Below are 21,301 nucleotides of genomic sequence, written 5' to 3'. Positions count from 1 at the left end.
TTCAAAGTGCTGCTACAAGTGCAATACTACACATGGTTGAAATTAGTTGGCCAGGCTGGATGTATAGATCACCCAGAAGAGTGCTAAGTTTTATATATTATATATAGATATTGTGAACCTGGTAGCACAGCCATAACGCGAGTGTCTGCTGCACTTCAGTTTAGCTAGTAGTCTTTAATATTGTTGTATGAAGCTAAGGACTCTATTTGTGTACTCTGTACAGTATAACAATTATCTTTTATTGCTAAGGTCTTCTCGACTAAATTGCCAGCTTATTGGCCTGTATGTTGTGCCAAGGGGCCTGCCCAACCAATATCTGGCCATAAATTGGGCAGATACCAGGTCTATACCATTCTATTTTTCTGAAGAATGAGTGATAATTAACAATTAGTGTTAATAAATCGTTTTAGGCAACATAAGTTGTATATTGGCTGGATAAACCACAAAATTTTCAGCAATTTTTTTTTTCCAGCAAATGAATTCGCTCACACTGATTAAATCCGTTGTAATACATTGGAACACAAAATGTTTAATGGCCCCACATTTTAAGAATAACTCAATCAGTAAACAATACTGCAAATGATTTGTTTCCCATAACTTTTTTAGCTTATATAACTACACAACCCTGACTAAATTCCAGTAATGTTACAACCAGAGTTTTGCTTTTATTTTCTAAAGGTTAGTATATTGATTATAAAAATTAATGATTGGTTGTTACTGATTACTGCACTGGCACAATATAGAACTCATATTAAAATATTAGCCCTATAACTTTGAGATGTATCAGTTTTGACAAGTCTCACTGTGCATCAAAAACTGTACTGTTTACAGCCTCTGCGCATATGGATTTTATCATTCTTGCACTTAGTAGTTTATTTATGTGCCTCTCCTCCTTTATCCCAGCTCTTTGCAGATGAGTCTGTGAAAGAGAAGGCAATGTACTTAAAGTGGTAATTCCTGCTTCTGCAAGTGGGCGAGCATACATGGGTAATCCAACTGAAACAAGCCAATCCGTGACTGATGAAATATGTCTGGGAGAAACAGGTTTTCTGCAGATTTCAGTAAGTCCACCACTCAGTATCTAAGTAATATAAAAAAAAAAAATATAACCCTTTAATATGATGGTTTTTGTATCACAAAATGTATATTGCTATGCAAATGACTTGTCTGATAACACATACCACTGACTTAATATTGCAATGAAGATGAAGGAGCTCTAATACTGACACTGAATCAGAACTGGTCTCAGATGGTCTGTGGGCAGAGTGCAATTGTGCTTGAATGTTTGTGAATCCTTTAAAATGTTATATATTTTTATATCAATGTGACCTAAAACATCATGTGGTTTTCAAACAAGTCCTAAAAGTAGGTGAAGTAAACCTAGTTAAACAAATTAATCAAAAAGTATTTTATTTGGTCATGTATTTATTGAAAAAAGAATAATTCAATAACATATCTGTGTGTGGCAAAGGTAAGTGAATGCATCATATAATTATCATATAATTATTATATAATTTGAAGGTAAAATCAGAGCCTGGTATTTTCAGTCAATGGAATGACAATCAGGTGTGAGCGAGAGATTTTGTTGTCTTTAAAGAATGGGGATCCAGCAAAGCCTGATCACACATTTGTAGATGTGCATCATGACTCAAACTAAGGAGGTGTCTGAGGCAGGGCCGGAACTAGGGGTTGGCAGATTAGGCACGTGCCTAGGGCGCAAAGCTGGAGGGGCGCCAGGCACGTACCTGCTCTGTCGCCTACCCCGTGTCCGGTCCCGTCCCAGACTGCCGAGTGTAACGTTTCCGAAAATGCGCTCCTGCGCATGCGCGCACGACATTTCGCACATGCGCAGTTTAGCGCATGCGCAGTTTCGCACACACTGAGCCGGCGCCGTGGCCCACCAGGTTGCCTAGGGCGCCTGGCAGGGTTGGCCCGGCTCTGGTCTGAGGACCTCAGAAAAAGAGCCGTTGATGGCCATAAAACTGGAAAAGACTAGTGTTCGATAATAACACTAGCACTTGTCCCCTATAATAACACTGGCACATGCCCCTCTATAATATTATAGGCGCTAGTCCCAAACAATAACACTGGCACTTGTCCCATACAATAACACTGACACTTGTCCCCTGTAATAACACTGGCACCTGCCCCCTATAATAACACTAACACTTGTTCCCTAAAATAACACGGTCACCTGTCCCCTATAATATCACTGGCACCTGCCCCCTAAAATAATACTGGCACCTGTTTCCCATAATATCACTGACACCCGTCCACTATAAGAACACTGGCACTTGTCCCCTATAATAACACTGGCACCTGCTCCCCACAATAGCACTGGCACTTTTTCCCCATAATAACACTGGTACTTTAACCTTATAAGAACACTGGCACCTGCTCCCTATAATAACACTGGCACCTGCCCCTTATAATAACACTGACACTTGCCCCCTAATACAACACTGGCACCTGCCCCCTATAATAACACTGCCACCTGTCCCCTATAATATCACTGGCACCTGTCCCCTATAATATCACTGGCACCTGCTCCTTATGTATTATTGGCACCTGCTCCCTATAAAAACATAGGGACTTGTCTCTTTTAACAACACTAAACTAGGAAAAGAAAAACTTGTATAGCTAATTGACTCCAACCTTACATTTTGAAATATCAAATTGCCAAAATATCTTCAAAATATCTTCAAAATTCAAACTCTCCAGCAACGGGGGAAGGAATGGAATTTTAAACACTTAGGGGCAGATTTATCAAGGGTCGAATTTCGTGGGTTAATAAACCCTCGAATTCAACCCTCGAAGTAAAATCCTTCGAATTCGAAAATCGAATTTGAAGGATTTTAGCCAAATACTTCGGATTTTTATTCAATCATAAAAAACTTAGAAAAGTGCTGGGGAAGGTCCCCATAGGCTAACATTGAACCTCTGTAGGTTTAAACTGGCGAAGTAAGTAGTATTTTTTAAAGAGACAGTACTTCGACTATTGAATGGTCGAATAGTCGAACGATTTTTACTTTGAATCGTTTGAATCGAAGTCGAAGGTCGTAGTAGCCTATTCGATGGATGAAGTACCCAAAAAATTACTTCGAAATTCTAATTTTTTTTCATTCAAATCCTTCACTCCAGCTTAGTAAATGTGCCCCTTGGACTAGCAGAGGTAATATAAATAAAGACAAAAACAAAAGCAGCCAGAAGAATCAATCAACCTACTGTCTGGAGAGATCCCTCTCCTCTTATTTCCCCATCCCCTTTATCCCTCCTATATACTATCACCCCCCTATTTACCTGTTTGTTTTGTTTTTTTCCTATTTTCTTTTATTCGCTGTTGTATAGTGATCTTTGTTCTTTTCTATTTGTAACCCCAAAAATAATAAAAATTCAAGTGAAAAAAAAAACTGGAAAAAGACTATCTCTGAAGAGTTTGGACTCACCAATCAACAGTCAGATTGTGTACAAATGGAGGAAATTCAAGACCCTACCCTATCCAGAAGTGGTCGACCATGAAAGATAACTCCAACTGCAAGGCAGTAATAATAGTCTGAGGGTTACAAAAGAACCCAGGGTAACTTCTAAGCAACTGAAGGCCTGTCTCACATTGGCAAATATTGATGTTCATGAGTCCACATCAGGAGAACACTGAACAGCAATGGTGTGTATGGCAGGGTAGCAAGGAAAAAGCCTCTCCCAGAAATTCAGGACAGTCTAATGTTTGCTAAAGACTAAAGCAGTGTTTTATGTAAATTATGACATTTCACTGGTATTGCATATATGCCTGTATACTATGGCTGAATACAAAAAGACGTGCAAAAAGAAAAAATATGTAACGCTGCGGATCAGCAGGACTATAAAAAGATGCACTGGCGTAAAACGCGTATGGAGGAGGGGGGGAGAACACCCATTTCTGCAATGACAAGGATCACCTTGCATAAAGTAGGTGTGTATGTTTTTTTAAATTGGGAGTGCTTACCCTTATAGATCCCAGCCAGGATTATCCTTCTTATCTAAACATTGTGGGTTTAAAAACTTTTTTGTGGAGTTTAATATTAATGTCCTAATTATTTTATTAAAGTCCTAAAACTCCTAAAATTTTGGAAAAACTGTTCTATCTTTGTGTAACAATTCAATATAGCATTGTGCTTTTCATCACTAACAGTGGGTCATGCAGCAAGACAACGATCCTAAACACACAAGTGTTAAATAAGAATCAAGTAAATGTTCTGGAATGGCCAAATTAAAGTCCTGACCTTAATCCAATTGAAATGTTGTGAAAAGACCTGAAAGGAGGATTCAACCCGTAGTTTAAAAAAAAACCCTCCCCCCTACCCTGGGTAGACCCCCCTCCCTCCTCCCCGGGCAAATGCCCCTAATTTTTTACTCATCCCGCCGTGCAGATTCTGGCCTCAGAATTCACGGCAGCCATCTTCTTCTTCTCCGGTAATCTTCGTGTATTGATGGCATTTTCGGCACATGCGCAGTTGGAGTAAATTTCTGGTCTTGAACAACTGCACATGCGCCGAAAGTCACAAAAACGTCTGAAAATTTTTCGCCTACACTTCCTAAAAAGAAAGAAGCTGGCTGCCTTGAACGCCGAGGCCAGAATCTGCACGGAGGGGTAAGTAAAAAATTAGGGACATTTGCCCGGGGGGGTGCGGCATGTAGGCTGGGGGGGAGGAGGGAGCGTGGTCTTCCCAGGGTAGGGGAGAGGGGTTTTTTTTATTACTGGTTGAATTCTCATTTAAACTAGCGGCTCATGTGAGGAAACCCACCAACATCCAAGAGCTGAAGCTGTTCTGTATGAAGGAACGCAGGGCCAATCAACAGTTACCGCAAATGTTTAGTTGCAGTTATTGCTGCACAAGGGGGTCACACCAAAAACTGAGAGCACAATTCACTTATTTTTGCCACAAGCATATTTTTTCAATAAATACATGACCAAATCTTTGTTTCATTTGTTTAACTAGTTTTTTTTTCATCTTTTAGGATGTGCTTGAAAGTCAGATGATGTTTTAGGTCACATTTATATAAACATATATAAAAACTTTTAAAGGGTTCAAAAACTTTTTACACACCACTGTGACTCTTTTATCCATTTAGGCAGTCAAACCAATCTTTGTAAATCAGTCAAAACGGTTGACTGTAGTGGAGGTAGCCCCAAATTTCATGTCATCAGAAAGCCCAGATTTGTAGGTCTAGTACTACCCCAAAAACATGCAAATATATTTTGAAACATTAACTTTTACTACTGATGGCTGTGGTGTAAGCTGGGTAATATAAATTGTTTTTGTAAATATATTCATTTTAATAATTTACTTTATTATTTTAATTTATTTTACTAAATTATAGTATATAGATTATCAAATCTTACAGAACTTACTTATAATGTACAGTAATTCACTAATCATGATTTCTTAAATAATCCAGTTACATATGGAAAACATTTTAGAATAATCAATTTGATATAAAACCTCCAATACCTGTACACTGTAGTTGGAAAAAACAGGAGGCAAAAAAACTCCCCCCAAGTTTGTATGAAAAGCTTATATTTTTTCATCAGTGAAATCTGAATATAAATGAAAAAAAAGCACAAACATACAGCCATACGATGTAATTTCATCAGATGTTTAGCTCGTATCAGGTCCATTGTTGCTGCCACATCCTTCTCTGGCTGACCTAAATCTTCTGAATAACGTTCAATTAATGCCTCTGGGATCCCATAGCGTCCATGCTGCCATACACAAATATAAAAGGTTAAATTAATCGGCATTACTATTACTTAAATTAAACAGATTATTTGGCTTCATGGAACTCACAGAGTGCATATATCACATGTACGGGATAAGGCCTGGGAAATTATGACTAGTGATGGGCAAACCCGTTTTGATTTGCTGAAAATTTGTTAGGTATAATATCTACTTTGTTTTATTTGACTTAGCGTAGAGCCACTGCATTGCATTATAGACTTTTCTATAAACTTACATATATAAAGTATATATATATATATATATATATATATATATATATATATATATATATATATATAAATATATATATATATTTATTTATACCAATACCTATACAAAACTAACTCAAGAGCTCATCCAAGCCAAATGCAAAGAATTAATAGAATCTGCCATCATAACATCACCCAGCTGCGGCATTCCAGAGTCACATTGCCCTTACCATGAAAAAACACCATTGTTGGCTCTACTGAAAGCTAAATTCATCACGGCTGGCCTCTGGTTCATTGATATTTTCTATGGGATAAAATATCCCCCACTATCTGTCCATAATGTCATCTTATGTACTTGTAAAAAGTAATCATGTCCCCTTGCAACACCTTTTCTCCAGAGGAAAACCAAAACTCAACATTGAGAGTCTTTCCTCATAGTTTAATTCCATTCCTTATACACATCTTTGCATTCTCCACTCATTAATATCCTTCTTAAGAATTTGAGCCTAAACCCCTGCAATCATGGAATTACACCTCATCTGAAGGCTATTTTTCAGTTATTGCTGAAGCACTGAGCATACTGTGCATTTAATTTGATTTTCTTACTAAAAAGTACTGCAGGCAGAATAATAAAAACAAATTATTTGAACCCTGTGCTTGTCAAGACGAAATCTCCTCTTTCCTGAGCTACATCTCACATTTACACTAAACTGAATATTTCACCCTTAAGATATGGGTCATTTAAGACCACAAGTGCTTGGTCACAGTCATTTGCACAAAAATAATTCCTATTCATTAAGGGTATTTACATCAACATGTATTCTTTGCACTTTTGTATAGTTGACTCTGCACAACTGCCCTTTTTCTGTCTCCTGTTACAAATTGTGCATAGTTTCACCTATTGACACAGGAGAACCTGAAGCTACTGTCACTGCCAATCCAGGCAGTAGCCTAAGGTTGTCCTTGTCAACCACTATGAGAATAGGGGTGTGACCTGATGTACAGTATATGGAGTAGGACATAGATTTCAGATCTCTGGACAGTCATCCTGAATTTGCACCATAAAAACAGTTACTCTTATACTCTCATACTTACTTACTCTTATACTCTCTATATACTTTTACAGTTACTCTTATACTCTCATACTTACTTACTCTTATACTCTCTATATACTTTTACAGTTACTCTTATACTCTCATACCAATATCCATTCTATCCTCTTGCACTGTACTCACAGAAAATGGGGAAGAACAAAGGCTGCCACCACTATCTAGGCTGACATAACATCACCATGCCTGCAAGCATTCCTGAACCAACACTCTGGACTCTATCACAAATATATACAGACATTAATGTATGAAACTGATCCTATTGATATTACCACTTTGTTTTGTATTGCTGCCCATTGGTGATAATCCCAAAGTATCAACTTTTAAGTTCAATATATAATTTTCTTGATCCCATATTTTTCTGGGTAAGGAGTTCATATTTCAAATGAAGCAATGTTTCATATTACATGTGTAAATATTTATTTTTTTAGGTGACCAAGTCCTCCTTATTATGAATTTTTTTTGGGGGGAGGGTCATTTCCCTATACCTATTTATGCACATAATCTACTCAATTTACTACTTTGCACACTTAAAAAAGATTACAATTCAGGAGATGATTTCATAATAAGGACTAAATAAATACAGTAGAACCCCCATTTTACATTTTTCAGGGGACCAGAAAATAATGATGGGCAATGTATTATGCATAATATATGGGGCAAAAATTTTTATGTAAATATTGTAAAAACTTAGAATTAGGGGATGTATATTTGAGGTTTCACTGTAGGTTTCACGTCTGCAGAATGTATATTTTTATATGATGAAGGAAAAAAATCTCCAAAAAGTACCTAAAAACAATATATGTCTTTAAACTATTTTACACTATAGAAGATTTTTTTGGTTGTTCGGGTTTTAGGTGACAATTTTTTGCAGAAACTGGATTTTAATAAATATTTTGAAGGAAAAAAAGCAATTGATTCATGATAATACAAACGAGATATAGAGGTTTATGTAATAAAAGGTACAAAGTTTGCCTAGTAGCAGTAACCCATTGCAACCTATCAGTAGGTAGAATTTACTGGTCACCTGTTTAAAACAAACCTCGTATTGGTTGCTATGGGTTACTGTTCCTGGGCAAACATATTTACATATAAACATACTCAGCCTTTTATTTCAAATGGGGGTAAGATCTCTCATGTTTATTTGCCAAACTCGATCTAAGATTGTTAATAAATTAGCTGTCTTCTATCTTGTCTGAATACTGTATGTCACTTTATCTTTTAATAAGTGATCATTCTCTTGATTTGAACACAAAACCAATAGGACCACTTTTCACTTTTACATCTGATGTAGTTGCTCTCACCTTATCAGAATATGGTTCTTCAGTGAGGTCAATCTCCTCAGATTGCAGTTTGTTTTCTATTAAAACCTGCAGATCCTTTCCGTTGATACATAAGATTTTTTTATCATATGCAGGGGCTAGCTTTACTGCATGCGGAGTATTAGTAGGAGCTTTTGGAAGGTTGAGGGACCGAGATGGTCTAGGAGAAGTGGGGGTAATGGATTCACCCGAATGGGAGGAAAGCTTTGGATAGTCATCTTGGCTGAGTGGGCCCATTTTTGTATCTGAAAGATGACTTTCCTCTGTATTTGTCCCATAGTCAGTAGCGGCAAGATGAAATAGCCCATTAACAAAACATCCTCTGTATTTTTTGGCTGGAACTGGTGGAGGCTGTGATGATTTTTTTGTTTGTAATTTGGTAGGACATAAAGGTATAGATGATATAACGTTATTGTCAGTGTTTGTAAGATGTTGTAAAATCAGATTTATTCTCGCTTGACTATTCACACCGCCAGTCCTTGGTATAGCATCCACCAACTCTTCCTTTAAGTGCTGCAAATGTTGTACTCTGCAAGAAATCCTGCCGTGAACATCTCCTTCTTTCCTTATAGCAAAGTTACAACATGTCTCTTTATCCTTATCTGGTAAAAATAATCTGGTTTGCGTCGCATCTTGGATGAAGCCTGACAAATTTTCCAAAGAGTGAGATCTTTGCCACAGTTTTACAAACTGACCTTTATCAATTTCACAGCTACTATAAACATCTGGAAGGCTTCTCCAGTTCTTCTTTAATCCTGCAATGTTAACTGACTTTGCACAGCTAGCTACACTGTAGAGTTTATTCATGTTTCCATTTTCACTTGGTTTGAGAGCTTCCCTTGACAATAACTTAGTCACTGTCGAATGATGAATGTTCTTGCCTCTGCTGCAATCATGACTTGATGATGATTCAGTATACGTGGGGGAAGGCCTCAGAGTTTTTCCTAAAAATGATAAATAAAAAATAATTTAGTGGAAGCAGTTGAAATGTTCTTCTCTGGTTGCAAGAGTCAAACATGTCTATAATCCAGAAATCGAATTCATACTGAAGTTTGATTTTTATTATTATTTTTACTATATTTTAACTCTGCTATGCTAATAATCTTCCAATCTGTTATTCAAATTAATGCCTGGTTGCTATGGTCACACATACTGTAAATAAAACACAACCAACAAAAAAAGAAAACAGTCTCAGGAAGTAATGTAATAAAAGACACAAAGTTTTCTACTGGTCTAGAAAACAATAGTAGCATTTACTGGTTTGTACACATCATATTGATTGCTATGGGTTACTGTACCTTTATTATTACTATTACATTACCTTGCTAGAATATCATTTATCATAGTAAAAGTTAATTTTAAGACTGCAACATATTCTGCAGCATAGCAGTACAAACCAAAACTTGAAACAATTTAAAAAAAAAATCATATAAATACTGTATGTTGTTTATGTATCCAAATAGCTCACAATTGAAAACAGCAAATACATTGTGATTTAATGTAGCATCACCACAAAAAGCAGCATTCAAGGAATATCACTCTGATATAGTCATTACAACAGTTAATTTTCTATTCACATAGTAAGATAGACAGCCATACATTCTAAGATTAGGGCTACATGGATGATAAAAGATAGCATTTATGTCAACTTTCCCATGTGCTCCCGGGTGAAGAAAAGGGCTTGTTTGTCAATGGCAGATAATTTATATCAATAGTTAGATAAATAGACAATGGGTCTCACCTAAACAGAAAGGACCAAATTCTAAAATAAACAAAAAAAAATGTAAAATCAGTTACGCAAAAGCAGAATGTGAGGTGGGCACCTGCCCAAGTGGTCTAGTTCAGAATCTGGAACCCCATAGCACCATACATGGGAGAATGAGCTAGCCCTATGGTGTGGTCAGGCTTTGAGGCCAAAGTTACTCCTACTGGACTGAAAAAGCATACGGAGCCTGGATAAAATAGGTAAAGACATTCAGACAATCATTTTGTGCACCTTGCCTTCCACATCATCTAGTGTGATGGGAGCCTTCACCATCTCTCCCCCTGTCTAAGTTGCTGTCCAGGCACCGCCATGTTGGAAGAAATTGGCCAAATGAGAGTCTTTTTTCTATTAATAATAGTTGTACCATAGTAGAAGCAAGTCTCTCTAACAAGGTAGGGCAATGCATTCAATATTGCCGAGCTAAAAATGCCTTAACCACAATGTAATTTTACTTCCTATTGACTCTAATACATTTCGCTACTGCAGGCTAGTGTATCTGGGTTTCACTGCTGTTGTAGTCTTGCTATAGTTCTGTATTCGATATGCACAAGATACATTTGTGTTAATTTGTTTTTTCTATTTGCTGTTGATTTGTATAAATAATATAACTGCTAAATACATACAGTATGTTATGTACTTCCCTTCACTGTCTGCCTATCTAGCCAGTAGTAAATTATGGATACAGCTGGCTTAGTTGCCACATGATTGGGCTATAGCCATAACATTAACCCTTTGCCTACCAAGCAAGTAGCTTCTGTATTCTGGCAGGAAAAGGTTATAACTGCCACAAAATGTAGTAGCTAAGTTCTTGTGGGGGGTCATGGGGGGAATACACAATGCAAAACTTTATGCCTTTGTGCAAACAAATTTTCCTTTGTGCAATTATTTGAAACCTAGAAACTGTTTAGTAACCACTTCAGACAGTGGACGAAAGACTACAATTTTTATAGTTTGTGGCAGTGCACAGTGTATCTAATAAAACCTCTAACTGAAAAAGTTAAGTTTGTTTCAAAAGTTTACAACACCTCCAAGTACAACTTAATAATGAGCAATTAAAAATCACAATGCAACAACAGTCTAATGAAGATTACATTGCAAAAAGGGACATTTTTGTTTGTGTGAATGTTTTTACTCTTTGCAACATTTCCCCCTTAGAGTTTTCTCTTTGCACCGGTGGCAGAGAGTTAGGAATAACAGCCCCCTAGTCAGTAAGCCAAGGGGACTGTCATGGTCCTTCAAATAGCAGACATGAGCGGAAAATATTTCTGCTGCTTTATGCTTTATTTTCATTTTTGAGCCTCTACATCAGGGGTGTCCAAACTTTTTGCAATGAGGGCCAGATTTGGTGAGGTGAAAATGTGTGGGGGCCTACCATTCAGCCTGACATCCATTCCGAGGTAGCTAGCTTGCGATCAGGATCATTCACTACTGGAGATGGACGCGTACACGGTGTTTAGGAAGTGGAGTGTGTTTGGACTTATTCTCCACGCCTCATTTAAACAATAAATCGCTTAGCTGTAATATTTGGGCAAATGATAAGTGAAATGATCTGCCACTTGGTCTATAATGTTGCCTGTATGCTGAAGGTGTTAGTAATAGACACGTACTGGCACATAGTGAATCGCCGCTCTTGCAAACTTCTTTAGGGCTGAGGGTGTCAATAGACATACTGACGTGCCAGTACAGTGAACTAAAGAAGTATGCAAGAGTGGTGCGTCACTATGTGACAGTACGTGTCTATTGCTAACACCTTCAGCACACAGCCAGCCGTATAGACAAAGTGGCAGATCATTTCACTAATGTGCCCAAATATTACTGCTACGGCTAAACAATTCCTGATCACTGTGCTGGTGGGCCACAATATTATTAATTTCATGATGGTGGCTGAGGGCCGGTGTAAATTTGAAAACGGGCCGCAATTGGCCTCCGGGCCTGACTTTGGACATGCTGGCTTTACATGTATATACTGTAAATGTGTAAACCTATGTACATTGCCCTGTTCAGTAGACCCCTGGCATATATATTTAGGTTGTCTTATCTTGGCACATAACGGATTTGTGGAAGATAAGATGGTATAAATTGGATGCTTTCAAGTAAATTTTAGAAATTTCAGCAAAACAGTTTAACTTTAACAAAACTTTTTATTTATTAGATTGGAGTATAAAGAATATTACCCATTTTGGGTTCATCAGAATATTTAGTTTCTGAACTATAACTCCATAATGCCACACCCATGGTCACTTGCATTTGAAGTAGTACCTCCATGAAGGGCTTAACATTTTAAATTCTGTTTAAACTATGTTTTGTTTAACTTGTTATACAGATTAAACTTTTATTTTGAGTATTATTTTACTGCTTATAATGGTGATTGCTATCAATGAAACTTAGAACATGAATCATACATTAAAAAGATAAAATAATCTTTTGAGACCCTTAGGCAGGGCTCGAACTAGGGGTAGGCAGAAGAGGCACGTGCCTAGGGTGCAATGGTGAAGAGGCACCGGGTAATGACCTCTTGTGCTGCCTTCCTTAGTTCGAAACCTTATGTCCCCCACCTTGGCAGCTCTTTTTCATATACATTGGCTTCATAAACATTTGTGTTCAATAATCGCAGTCCGACATCACTAACCTGATCAATCACTGTTTTTTGCAGAAATTATATTTCTACATGTCAACTTATTTACTAGTAGGTGTAGTAGAGTAATAGAAAACCAACAGACCCAATAATCGCAGTCCGACATCACTAACCTGTTCAATCAGTTTTTTGCAGAAATTTAATTTTGCAGAATTTCTACATGTCAAATGATTTACAAGTAGGATTAATATAAAACCAACAGTGATGACATGCATGCTGCTAATTCTGTGTAATTGGATCATTAATTGAGGCTTGTTCCAAATAATAGCAGTGTGGAGTTCAATTAGTGAGGTCATTCATTCTGTGAAAAAACAGGTGTCAATTCCGGCCCTTATTTAAGGAAGGAATGCAGCAAATGTTGTGCATGCTGGTTATAGTGCATTTCTCTCTGAAAATCTGAGTAAAATGGGTCGTTCCAGACATTGTTCCAGACATTGGTCAGAAGAACAGCTGTGCTCAGCTAAAATGATCTCAAATGCTTTAAAATAACAACTAAAACCTGAAAGTCGTGGGAGAAAACTACCATTCGAATGGATAGAAGAATAGTCAAATTGTAACCTCTTCAGCACAGAACACATTGATTGGCCTAAAGAGAAATGGTGCAACATTTTGTGGACTGATGAAAGCAAAATTGTTTTTTTTGGTCTAGGGGCTGCAGAGATTTTGTCAGATGACCCCAAACACTGAATAAAAGCCACAGTACACTGTAAAGATAGTGAAGCATGGTAGCACAAGTGTCATGATATGGGGACGTTTCTCATACTATGGTGTTGGGCCTATTTATCACATACTAGGGATCATGGATCAGTTTCACTACATCAAAATACTTGAAATGGTTATGTTGCCTTATGCTGAAGAGGAATCGCCGTTGAAATGGATGTTTCAACAAGACAACAACCTCAAACACACCAGTAAATGAGTAACATCTTGGTTCCAGACCAACATGATTGACATTATGGAGTGGCCAGCCCAATCCCCAGACCTTGATCCAATAGAAATCTTTTGGGGTGACATGAAACATGCTGTTTCTGAGGCAAAACCAAGAAATGCAGAAGAATTGTGGAATATAACAGGTGCCAGAAGTTGTTTGACTACATGCAATACAGATGTGCAGCAGTTCTCAGAAACGGTGCTTATACAGGTATGGGATTCATTATCCAGAAAACCGCTGTCAAGAAAGCTGTGAATTACAGAATGGTCATCTCCACTAGGGGTATATTTATCAAAGAGTGATTGGAGATCACCACAGTCCTCTTACGTGAAATACAGCCTCTCTTCATTCATTTCTATGGGATTTTTAAAGGCGTATTTATCATATGGTGAACTTTCACTTACACCCTTTGATAAATATGTCTTTAAAAATCCCATAGAAATGAATGGAGAGAGGCGGTATTTCACTCTAGTGGACTGTGGTGATCTCTAACTTCACTCTTTGATAAATATACCCCATAGACATAGACATTATAAAAAATTAATCCTGATTTCTAAAAATGGTTTATTTTTTCTCTGTAATAATTAAGCAGTCCTAACGAATATATAATTAATTCTTATTGGAGGCAGAAAAATCTTATTGGGTTTAAACGAGAAGGAAAGTCGTTTCACACATGGGGGTGCCAAATGTTAGGCACCCTCAAGTAAATGTATTTACTTACCTGAAACCCCGGGCCAGTGTTCCTATCAGCAGAAAACTGCACCAGCCCAGGGTTATTCCAGCGAGCACCACGGAACAATTCTCTTCCGGCTTCTTCTTTCTTCAAATTTCCAGGTGCAGACGTATGTGCAGTAGAATGAAAAAGCCTACTTTTTAATTCAAGTTCGGCTTTTCACTCTAATGCGCATGTGCAGCTGCGAGAAGAAAGAAGAAGCCTGTAAGAGGAGCTTTCTGTGGTGCTCACTGCAATAACCATGGGCCGGTGCTGTTTCCCATCTTGGATTTTGTTAGGAATGTCTGCGACACACACACGCTGATCTGGGAAACTGGGCTAAGCTTAGGGGTCGTCACAAATATTTAAGCAGTAAATGAGGTTTGCCTATTATATAAACTGATGCTACAGGGTCGATTATTAATTTCGGATTCTAATATTGTGATATTAATACATTCATCACTCACCTTCCATCAGTCTATTCGCTGGATGCTAACCAAATCATATACATCAAAGGAAAGATGAAAGTACTCATAGCATCAATTACTGAGGCATAATGGACATTGACGCCTTTTGACCCTCTAGGGACTGCCATCTCACGATGGCCCCTAGAGGATCGAAACGCAACGATGTGTGTTAATTGATGCTGAGTGCTTTCATCTTTCCTTTGATGTATGTATATACCGTATATATATACCCATCAGTGTGATGGGTTAATTATAGTCGCTGAACATATGACGATACATATACGCAATCAGTGCTGTGTGTTTCCCGCCAGTGTATGTATTTAAACAATGTTCATTGTCTGTTTTGCTACTTTGAGAAAGGCTCTGGAAGAGCCTAAACGTTAGTCCATGCTCTTTAATAAATCATTTTTATTTTATTTTTCTAAGACCTGTGAGTGCTGATCTCTTTTGCTTTGTATAGTCTATTTACTGATCGCGCACCCAGGCACGTTTATTTTGCTTTATCGTGAGTGCTGGCATCCCTTGGAATTTGTTCAAAAATCTTAATGCCGTGCACCCGTGCACATTTAACCATTTGACTATTAATTTGCTGAACATAATGTTTGGATCATCGTTGGCGAAGGAAACATTGATGGACTGGACAGTAACGGACACCTCTCCCTGGTCTTTGATCGACTGCTGCTGGGACATCCAAAATGCCCATTTTAGATAAGTGATATCAGTATTTATTAGCCATGTCCATATAATTTTTAAACGAGCATCACCCAGTAACATCCTACCCAAAGATGAGCTAAATCATCACGGAAGAGGGCCTGCTTTTGATATCATTCACGCGGATCTCCTATGAAGCTTAGCGAGAAAGCGCCATAACCGTATCTGCATAGGGCTCTAGCACCTTTTTATGGATGGAGCCTGAGAATGTATGTTTGGCACCTATGTCATCCTTCATCCATTTGAATCGCACACAGAAGGGATATCAAACACAACAAGCCAATGGAGGATGGATTGAGAAATCGGAATGCATGCCAGACCGATGATGGTGGCTGAGGTGGATCACGCGCTGTGTGGAACTAAGTGACACCCCGTGGACCGAGAGGCCCCCAGTGAGATCCGAGTTACCTCGTGAGGCAGGACTCCAAATCCGGTATGTAATCGGATTGATCATCTGGCCTAATATGCTAGCCGGGAGCATCCGACGCAGAGACTGCTGGTCCGTAGCAGATAGCCGACATAATGATCTACGGTTATGGGAGGACTGCCGTGGCCTCCGGTTACCCTACCGTGCTTTGACAATACATAATGACCTATGGAGGGGGCCGGTGTTGTAATGTGTTGGGGGATGCCCGTGTGACAATTTAATCACATGATTTATACTTTATACTTTAACCTCTGAAGCAGGACTGGCGGATTTTATATCCACACAGGAGCCTTGAGGATTTACACCTGATCCGGAATGTGTACTGATAACAGACAATTGTACAACAACTGACTGACAATCACGATTACACCAATGGTAATCATTAATGGTTTCTGACACATACAAAAGGGTTAAAAAATTTTTTGTTTTTCTTTTCTTTCTTTTTCATTTTTTCTAACATTTTTTCTAACTTTTCACTTATTTAGGTGTTTGACTTAGTACTACAATAATTGATATTATGGGGATAATATTTTTATCTGTAGGTATGGAGGCAAATTTCTGTAGTATTTGATTGGTCTACACGATCTTCATATTGTGTATATATAGACGAGATATTTTAGGGATATAGCTTCACATTTAAATGGAATGATTGATTAATGATATATGGGGTAACCTTATTATGGAATGGGTAAATGGTCTATCACCTAACAACACACAAGGCAGAGGAGTGATTATAACATGAGTGCGTTTTTAGCTTTACACTTAAATGGAATGATTCATCACTTATGGGCTTATCATGGAACAGTTATAATGGTTTATTACCTAAAAGTACACAGGACAGAGGAGCTTTTGTAATATGAGTGCATTTCTCAGAGGCAGACCCCTAGTGGTATGATAGTACAAATACTGTCATTTAGCAGCATAAACACAACTTTGTAAATAAATCAATGACAAGTACGGTCATTTAATAGCATAAAGGCAACTAAGTATAAATCAATTTATAAGACTGTAGGAAACCATCAGGGTAGTAGGACAAGGGCATTAAATAAATAATAAAAAATAAAGATATGCAGTATCTATATGGACTGGGCTTTTATAAGTGGTTTAGTTGGGCAACAAAAAGTAGTTTTGGAGAGTAGAGAATTCGAGGAATGGGAGAGGAATACCCATGGGCCATGTATTAGATCTTTTTTCTCATTTTAACATATTGTAACACAGGTTATGGAGTTTATTTGTAAAGAATGATTTTTTTTGCGAGAATGATATAAAGTTACTAATTACTAGAGATAAGAATGTTACATATGGTTGTTTTTATTCTTACTTGTTATGATACAATTTAGGTACATATGGGTAAGTTTTAATTCCTTATGGATTAAAGTTTGCAACATCAGTGTGATGGGTTAATTATAGTCGCTGAACATATGACGATACATATACGCAATCAGTGCTGTGTGTTTCCCGCCAGTGTATGTATTTAAACAATGTTCATTGTCTGTTTTGCTACTTTGAGAAAGGCTCTGGAAGAGCCGAAACGTTAGTCCATGCTCTTTAATAAATCATTTTTATTTTATTTTTCTAAGACCTGTGAGTGCTGATCTCTTTTGCTTTGTATAGTCTATTTACTGATCGCGCACCCAGGCACGTTTATTTTGCTTTATCATGAGTGCTGGCATCCCTTGGAATATATATATATATATATATATATATATATATATATATATACACATACACAAACACAGAAACCAAAGCTGGGTGGATAACAAATGGAGGCAGCTTGTTTACTTGTTAGCTCTTGGCTGTGCCTTAATGCCTGTCCAGGAGCATCCTTATTTCAAATAATTTCCAATAACTCAAATACCTCTAATAAATCATTTTTTAAACCAATATATAATTTTATTTTACCTGGTTTGGGTGGGTGGGAGTCTGTCAAAACCAGTCCCTTGCCCTGCAGGATAGCAATTTATACCCAGTTTATACCAACTATGTTACAAATAATACTATTTGTAACATGTAATTACTCAGCTGATGCTTAATTTCCAGTTACAGGACCCTGTGCAGTTGAGTTAAAATGCTTAAGCCATCTACTGCAACATGCAATAGATGGATAGAAACCAGCAAAGAAACTGAAAGTAACCTGTATAAACTGCCCTGCGTTTATTTGTGTAAAATTGATATTGTGTTCTTTCTTTCTTATTATGCAATAGGTTTCTCAGAAGGGAATATTTACCATTCTTTATTTATGTGTATGGTTTTAGGGGTTTATTTATCAAAAGTTGAACTTTCTCTTTTGTTGACAGTTGACAAATATGAACCAAAAATGCATTTATAACATAGTGAATAGGACCATAGTTGCACAAATTACAGATGGTCATTAATTGCCAGTACAGGCATGAGATCCGTTATCCGGAAACCCATTATCCAGCTAGCACTAAATTACAGAAAGACCATTGCCCATAGACAGGATATTCCAAATTTTTAAAAATCATTTCCCTTTTCTCTAATAATACCATAGTACCTTGTACATGAGCCAGACTGTTATACTATATATAATTAATCCTTGCTGGGAGCAAAACCAGCCTAGTGCTTAGTCCGACCCTGAAGAAAGACATTTCAGTTGTAAAAGGACATCTGCCATTGACTTGACTACGTGATTTTGGCAGGTTTTAGCTGGAGTATTTTTGTATTTGGAATTATTGCAGTTTTGTAACATTAAAAGTTGTGCTTTTTATTTTCCTTCGTGATTTTTTAGGATTTTTGAGATTAAAAAGCCCAATCCAAAAAAGTCACGGTTTAATTAATCGGCCCCTAAATATTAAACTGATTTTATATTAGACTTAAGGTATGAAAATCCAAATTGCGGAAAGATCCAGAAAACCCCAGGTCCCAAGCATTCTGGATAACAGGTTCCATACCTGTATAAATTGCATACCTGCACCAAATATTCTAATTGTTGTATAAAATGTAAATATTTAGAAAGATGAAAAGTAATGCAGGTGGTTAGAGGTGCTGTGAAAACTGTTAATAAGGCACACATGCATCAGATTAGTAAATATTTTTTTATTATACAATAGAGAGTCAGAGAGAAATTACAAATAATTTTCCATTGCTAATGTAAAGCAAAACAAAATATATATATTTAGGGAATTATGTACCGCCTATTGCAAATTATATGAAATTTCTTATATTATGTCATATAAGAAATTTCATGGCCATATAAAGGCACAAAGTTGAAGGCCAAGTCATATACACGTGACTTCTAACATCTCTTTATTTCATGACAGGGGGTGCATTTTATTATAGTACACAGATGAGTCATGTGACACAAATGACATAACTAAGCATTGATTATAACTGACAAACTCAGTAAGCATTAATTATAAGGATAACATTTACAGGATATTCATGGCTCTTCAGTGTCATAAATATATAATTTACAAGCTAATCATGGCTATTGTGAATTATGTTTATTGCTATGCATATATATGCATAGCAATATATATATATATATATATATATATTTTATATATAACAGCAGGTATACTATATTATACAATACCCTTGCTTTACTTACATTTATTCCTGTGTGGAACTGGATCACTTAACATTTGCAATTATGTCACTGTCAAGCCTTCAATTCATTAAATATTTGAAAATGCTTTGAAGGGCAAGTCAACCCCAAAATAAAAACTTACACTTATTAAATATTTACAGTACTTTTATTTGATGAAAAATATCTTTATGTGAAATTCCTTTTACATTGTGTTCTTGTTTCTTTATGATTACTGGGAGGAAAGCGACTTAATTTAGTATTACTGTTTGAGACTAGGCAGGGCTGCTCTACAGCTAGTTTTGCCCTAGGCCATTACAGAAATGATGCCATTTGTCACCCAAATACTTTGCATCACCCACTGTAGTCCTATATGTGTTCATTGTGGCTAGTTGTACAATAATACAACTACAAATAATACTGTGCTATAACTTAACAAAAAATAACGTACATAAGTATTTTAGACAATCCCCATAATGGTGGTCTTATTTATCAAAAATTAATTTGTTACGAGTTTTTTTCTACTTTGAATAAACACATATTAAAGAAACTTGAATGTTTGTTTATAATGATTATTCATTAAAAAAATCAGAATATAAAAACCTTTATTGGAAAAAATAGCTTGAATTTTGCCTACGACAACTCACATTGACTTCTACATGAACTTGTAAGCTTTAAAATGCCAAAGTTTTAAATTAGCATTTTTCAAGTTTTATGTGCTTAATAAATGCCAAACACTTGCGATTTTGACCATATAATTCGAATTTGTGATTTTTTGTGCAAAGAAATTCTAATTGTGGCAAAAATTCAAATTCAAATGTTGATAAAACCACCCCCTAAAGATATATGGCTAGGGAAAGAAGCCAGTTTTGAGGAACAATTGTAATGCAATGAATCCTTCTGAGATTTTTGATTTTGACTTTTAGAAAATGAAAATAATATTTAAATGGAAACAATATGGTAGCATTCCATCCCCACCTTAAAGGGGACCCGTCACCCAAAAAAATTATTCAAAATCCTATTTTATCACATTATTCAAGCAAAATGAACTTTAATTACACTATATAAATTATTTGAATCTTGTTTCCTTCAGTCTGGGAATTCATAATTAAAGCAAGCAAGCAGGAGCCATTTTGTGGACACTGTTATTAAGGCAAGCCTTACATCATCTCAGAATCTTGTTTTTGCACAAAAATGTGGGACCTGATGTCCATCCCCACGCCCTGGCTACACATTTAAATGGTAAAGAGAACGGGGGAATGTGCGGAGAGCAGTGACATCTAGGAAGTCCTGAATGGAAAGTTAAAGTAATTGTCTGCCCAGCCTCTATACCTAAAGCATAGAGGAGGGGCAGGCAATATTTCATTGACAGCTGATATTTTTAAATGAGTTTACAACAACTATGAATGCTTTTCAATAAAAAATAGAAATTGGATTTCATGTTTAATTTGAAAAGGACTTTTATTATACAGATTTTTGTGTCTGGGCGACAGATCCACTTTAAGTTCCTATCCCTGCTAGAAATTACACAATCTAGGGGTTATTTATTATATGCAGGGCATGGTGCAAAGTCCATATTTTTTGCACCACGCCCCACAAGTAGCACCCCAGGTCTTTGCGCTCCATATATATATATATATATATATATATATATATATATATATATAAATATATATATATATATATATATATATATATATATATATATGA

At 36.7% G+C, this 21,301-nt stretch overlaps 1 protein-coding gene across 4 annotated transcripts in view; it reads right to left on the bottom strand.

Annotated features, from left to right (window-relative positions):
* Window positions 1–511: 511 nt before the first annotated feature.
* sash1.S (SAM and SH3 domain containing 1 S homeolog) overlaps window positions 512–21,301 on the bottom strand; it is a 197,726-nt gene continuing 176,936 nt past the window's right edge. For all 4 annotated transcript variants that reach the window (XM_018265308.2, XM_018265305.2, XM_018265306.2 and 1 more), the window contains 3 exons: window positions 8,379–9,340; window positions 5,609–5,740; window positions 512–1,081 (listed from right to left, as the gene is read on the bottom strand). In XM_018265308.2, coding sequence (XP_018120797.1) covers window positions 800–1,081; window positions 5,609–5,740; window positions 8,379–9,340 — 1,376 coding nt within the window. In that variant the 3' untranslated portion in view covers window positions 512–799. The remainder of the gene's footprint in view (window positions 1,082–5,608; window positions 5,741–8,378; window positions 9,341–21,301) is intronic.

Source organism: Xenopus laevis, chromosome 5S (genome assembly GCF_017654675.1).
Source record: "Xenopus laevis strain J_2021 chromosome 5S, Xenopus_laevis_v10.1, whole genome shotgun sequence".
In the NCBI taxonomy this organism is placed as follows: Eukaryota; Metazoa; Chordata; class Amphibia; order Anura; family Pipidae; genus Xenopus; species Xenopus laevis.
This window is presented reverse-complemented; position numbering and strand designations above follow the sequence as displayed.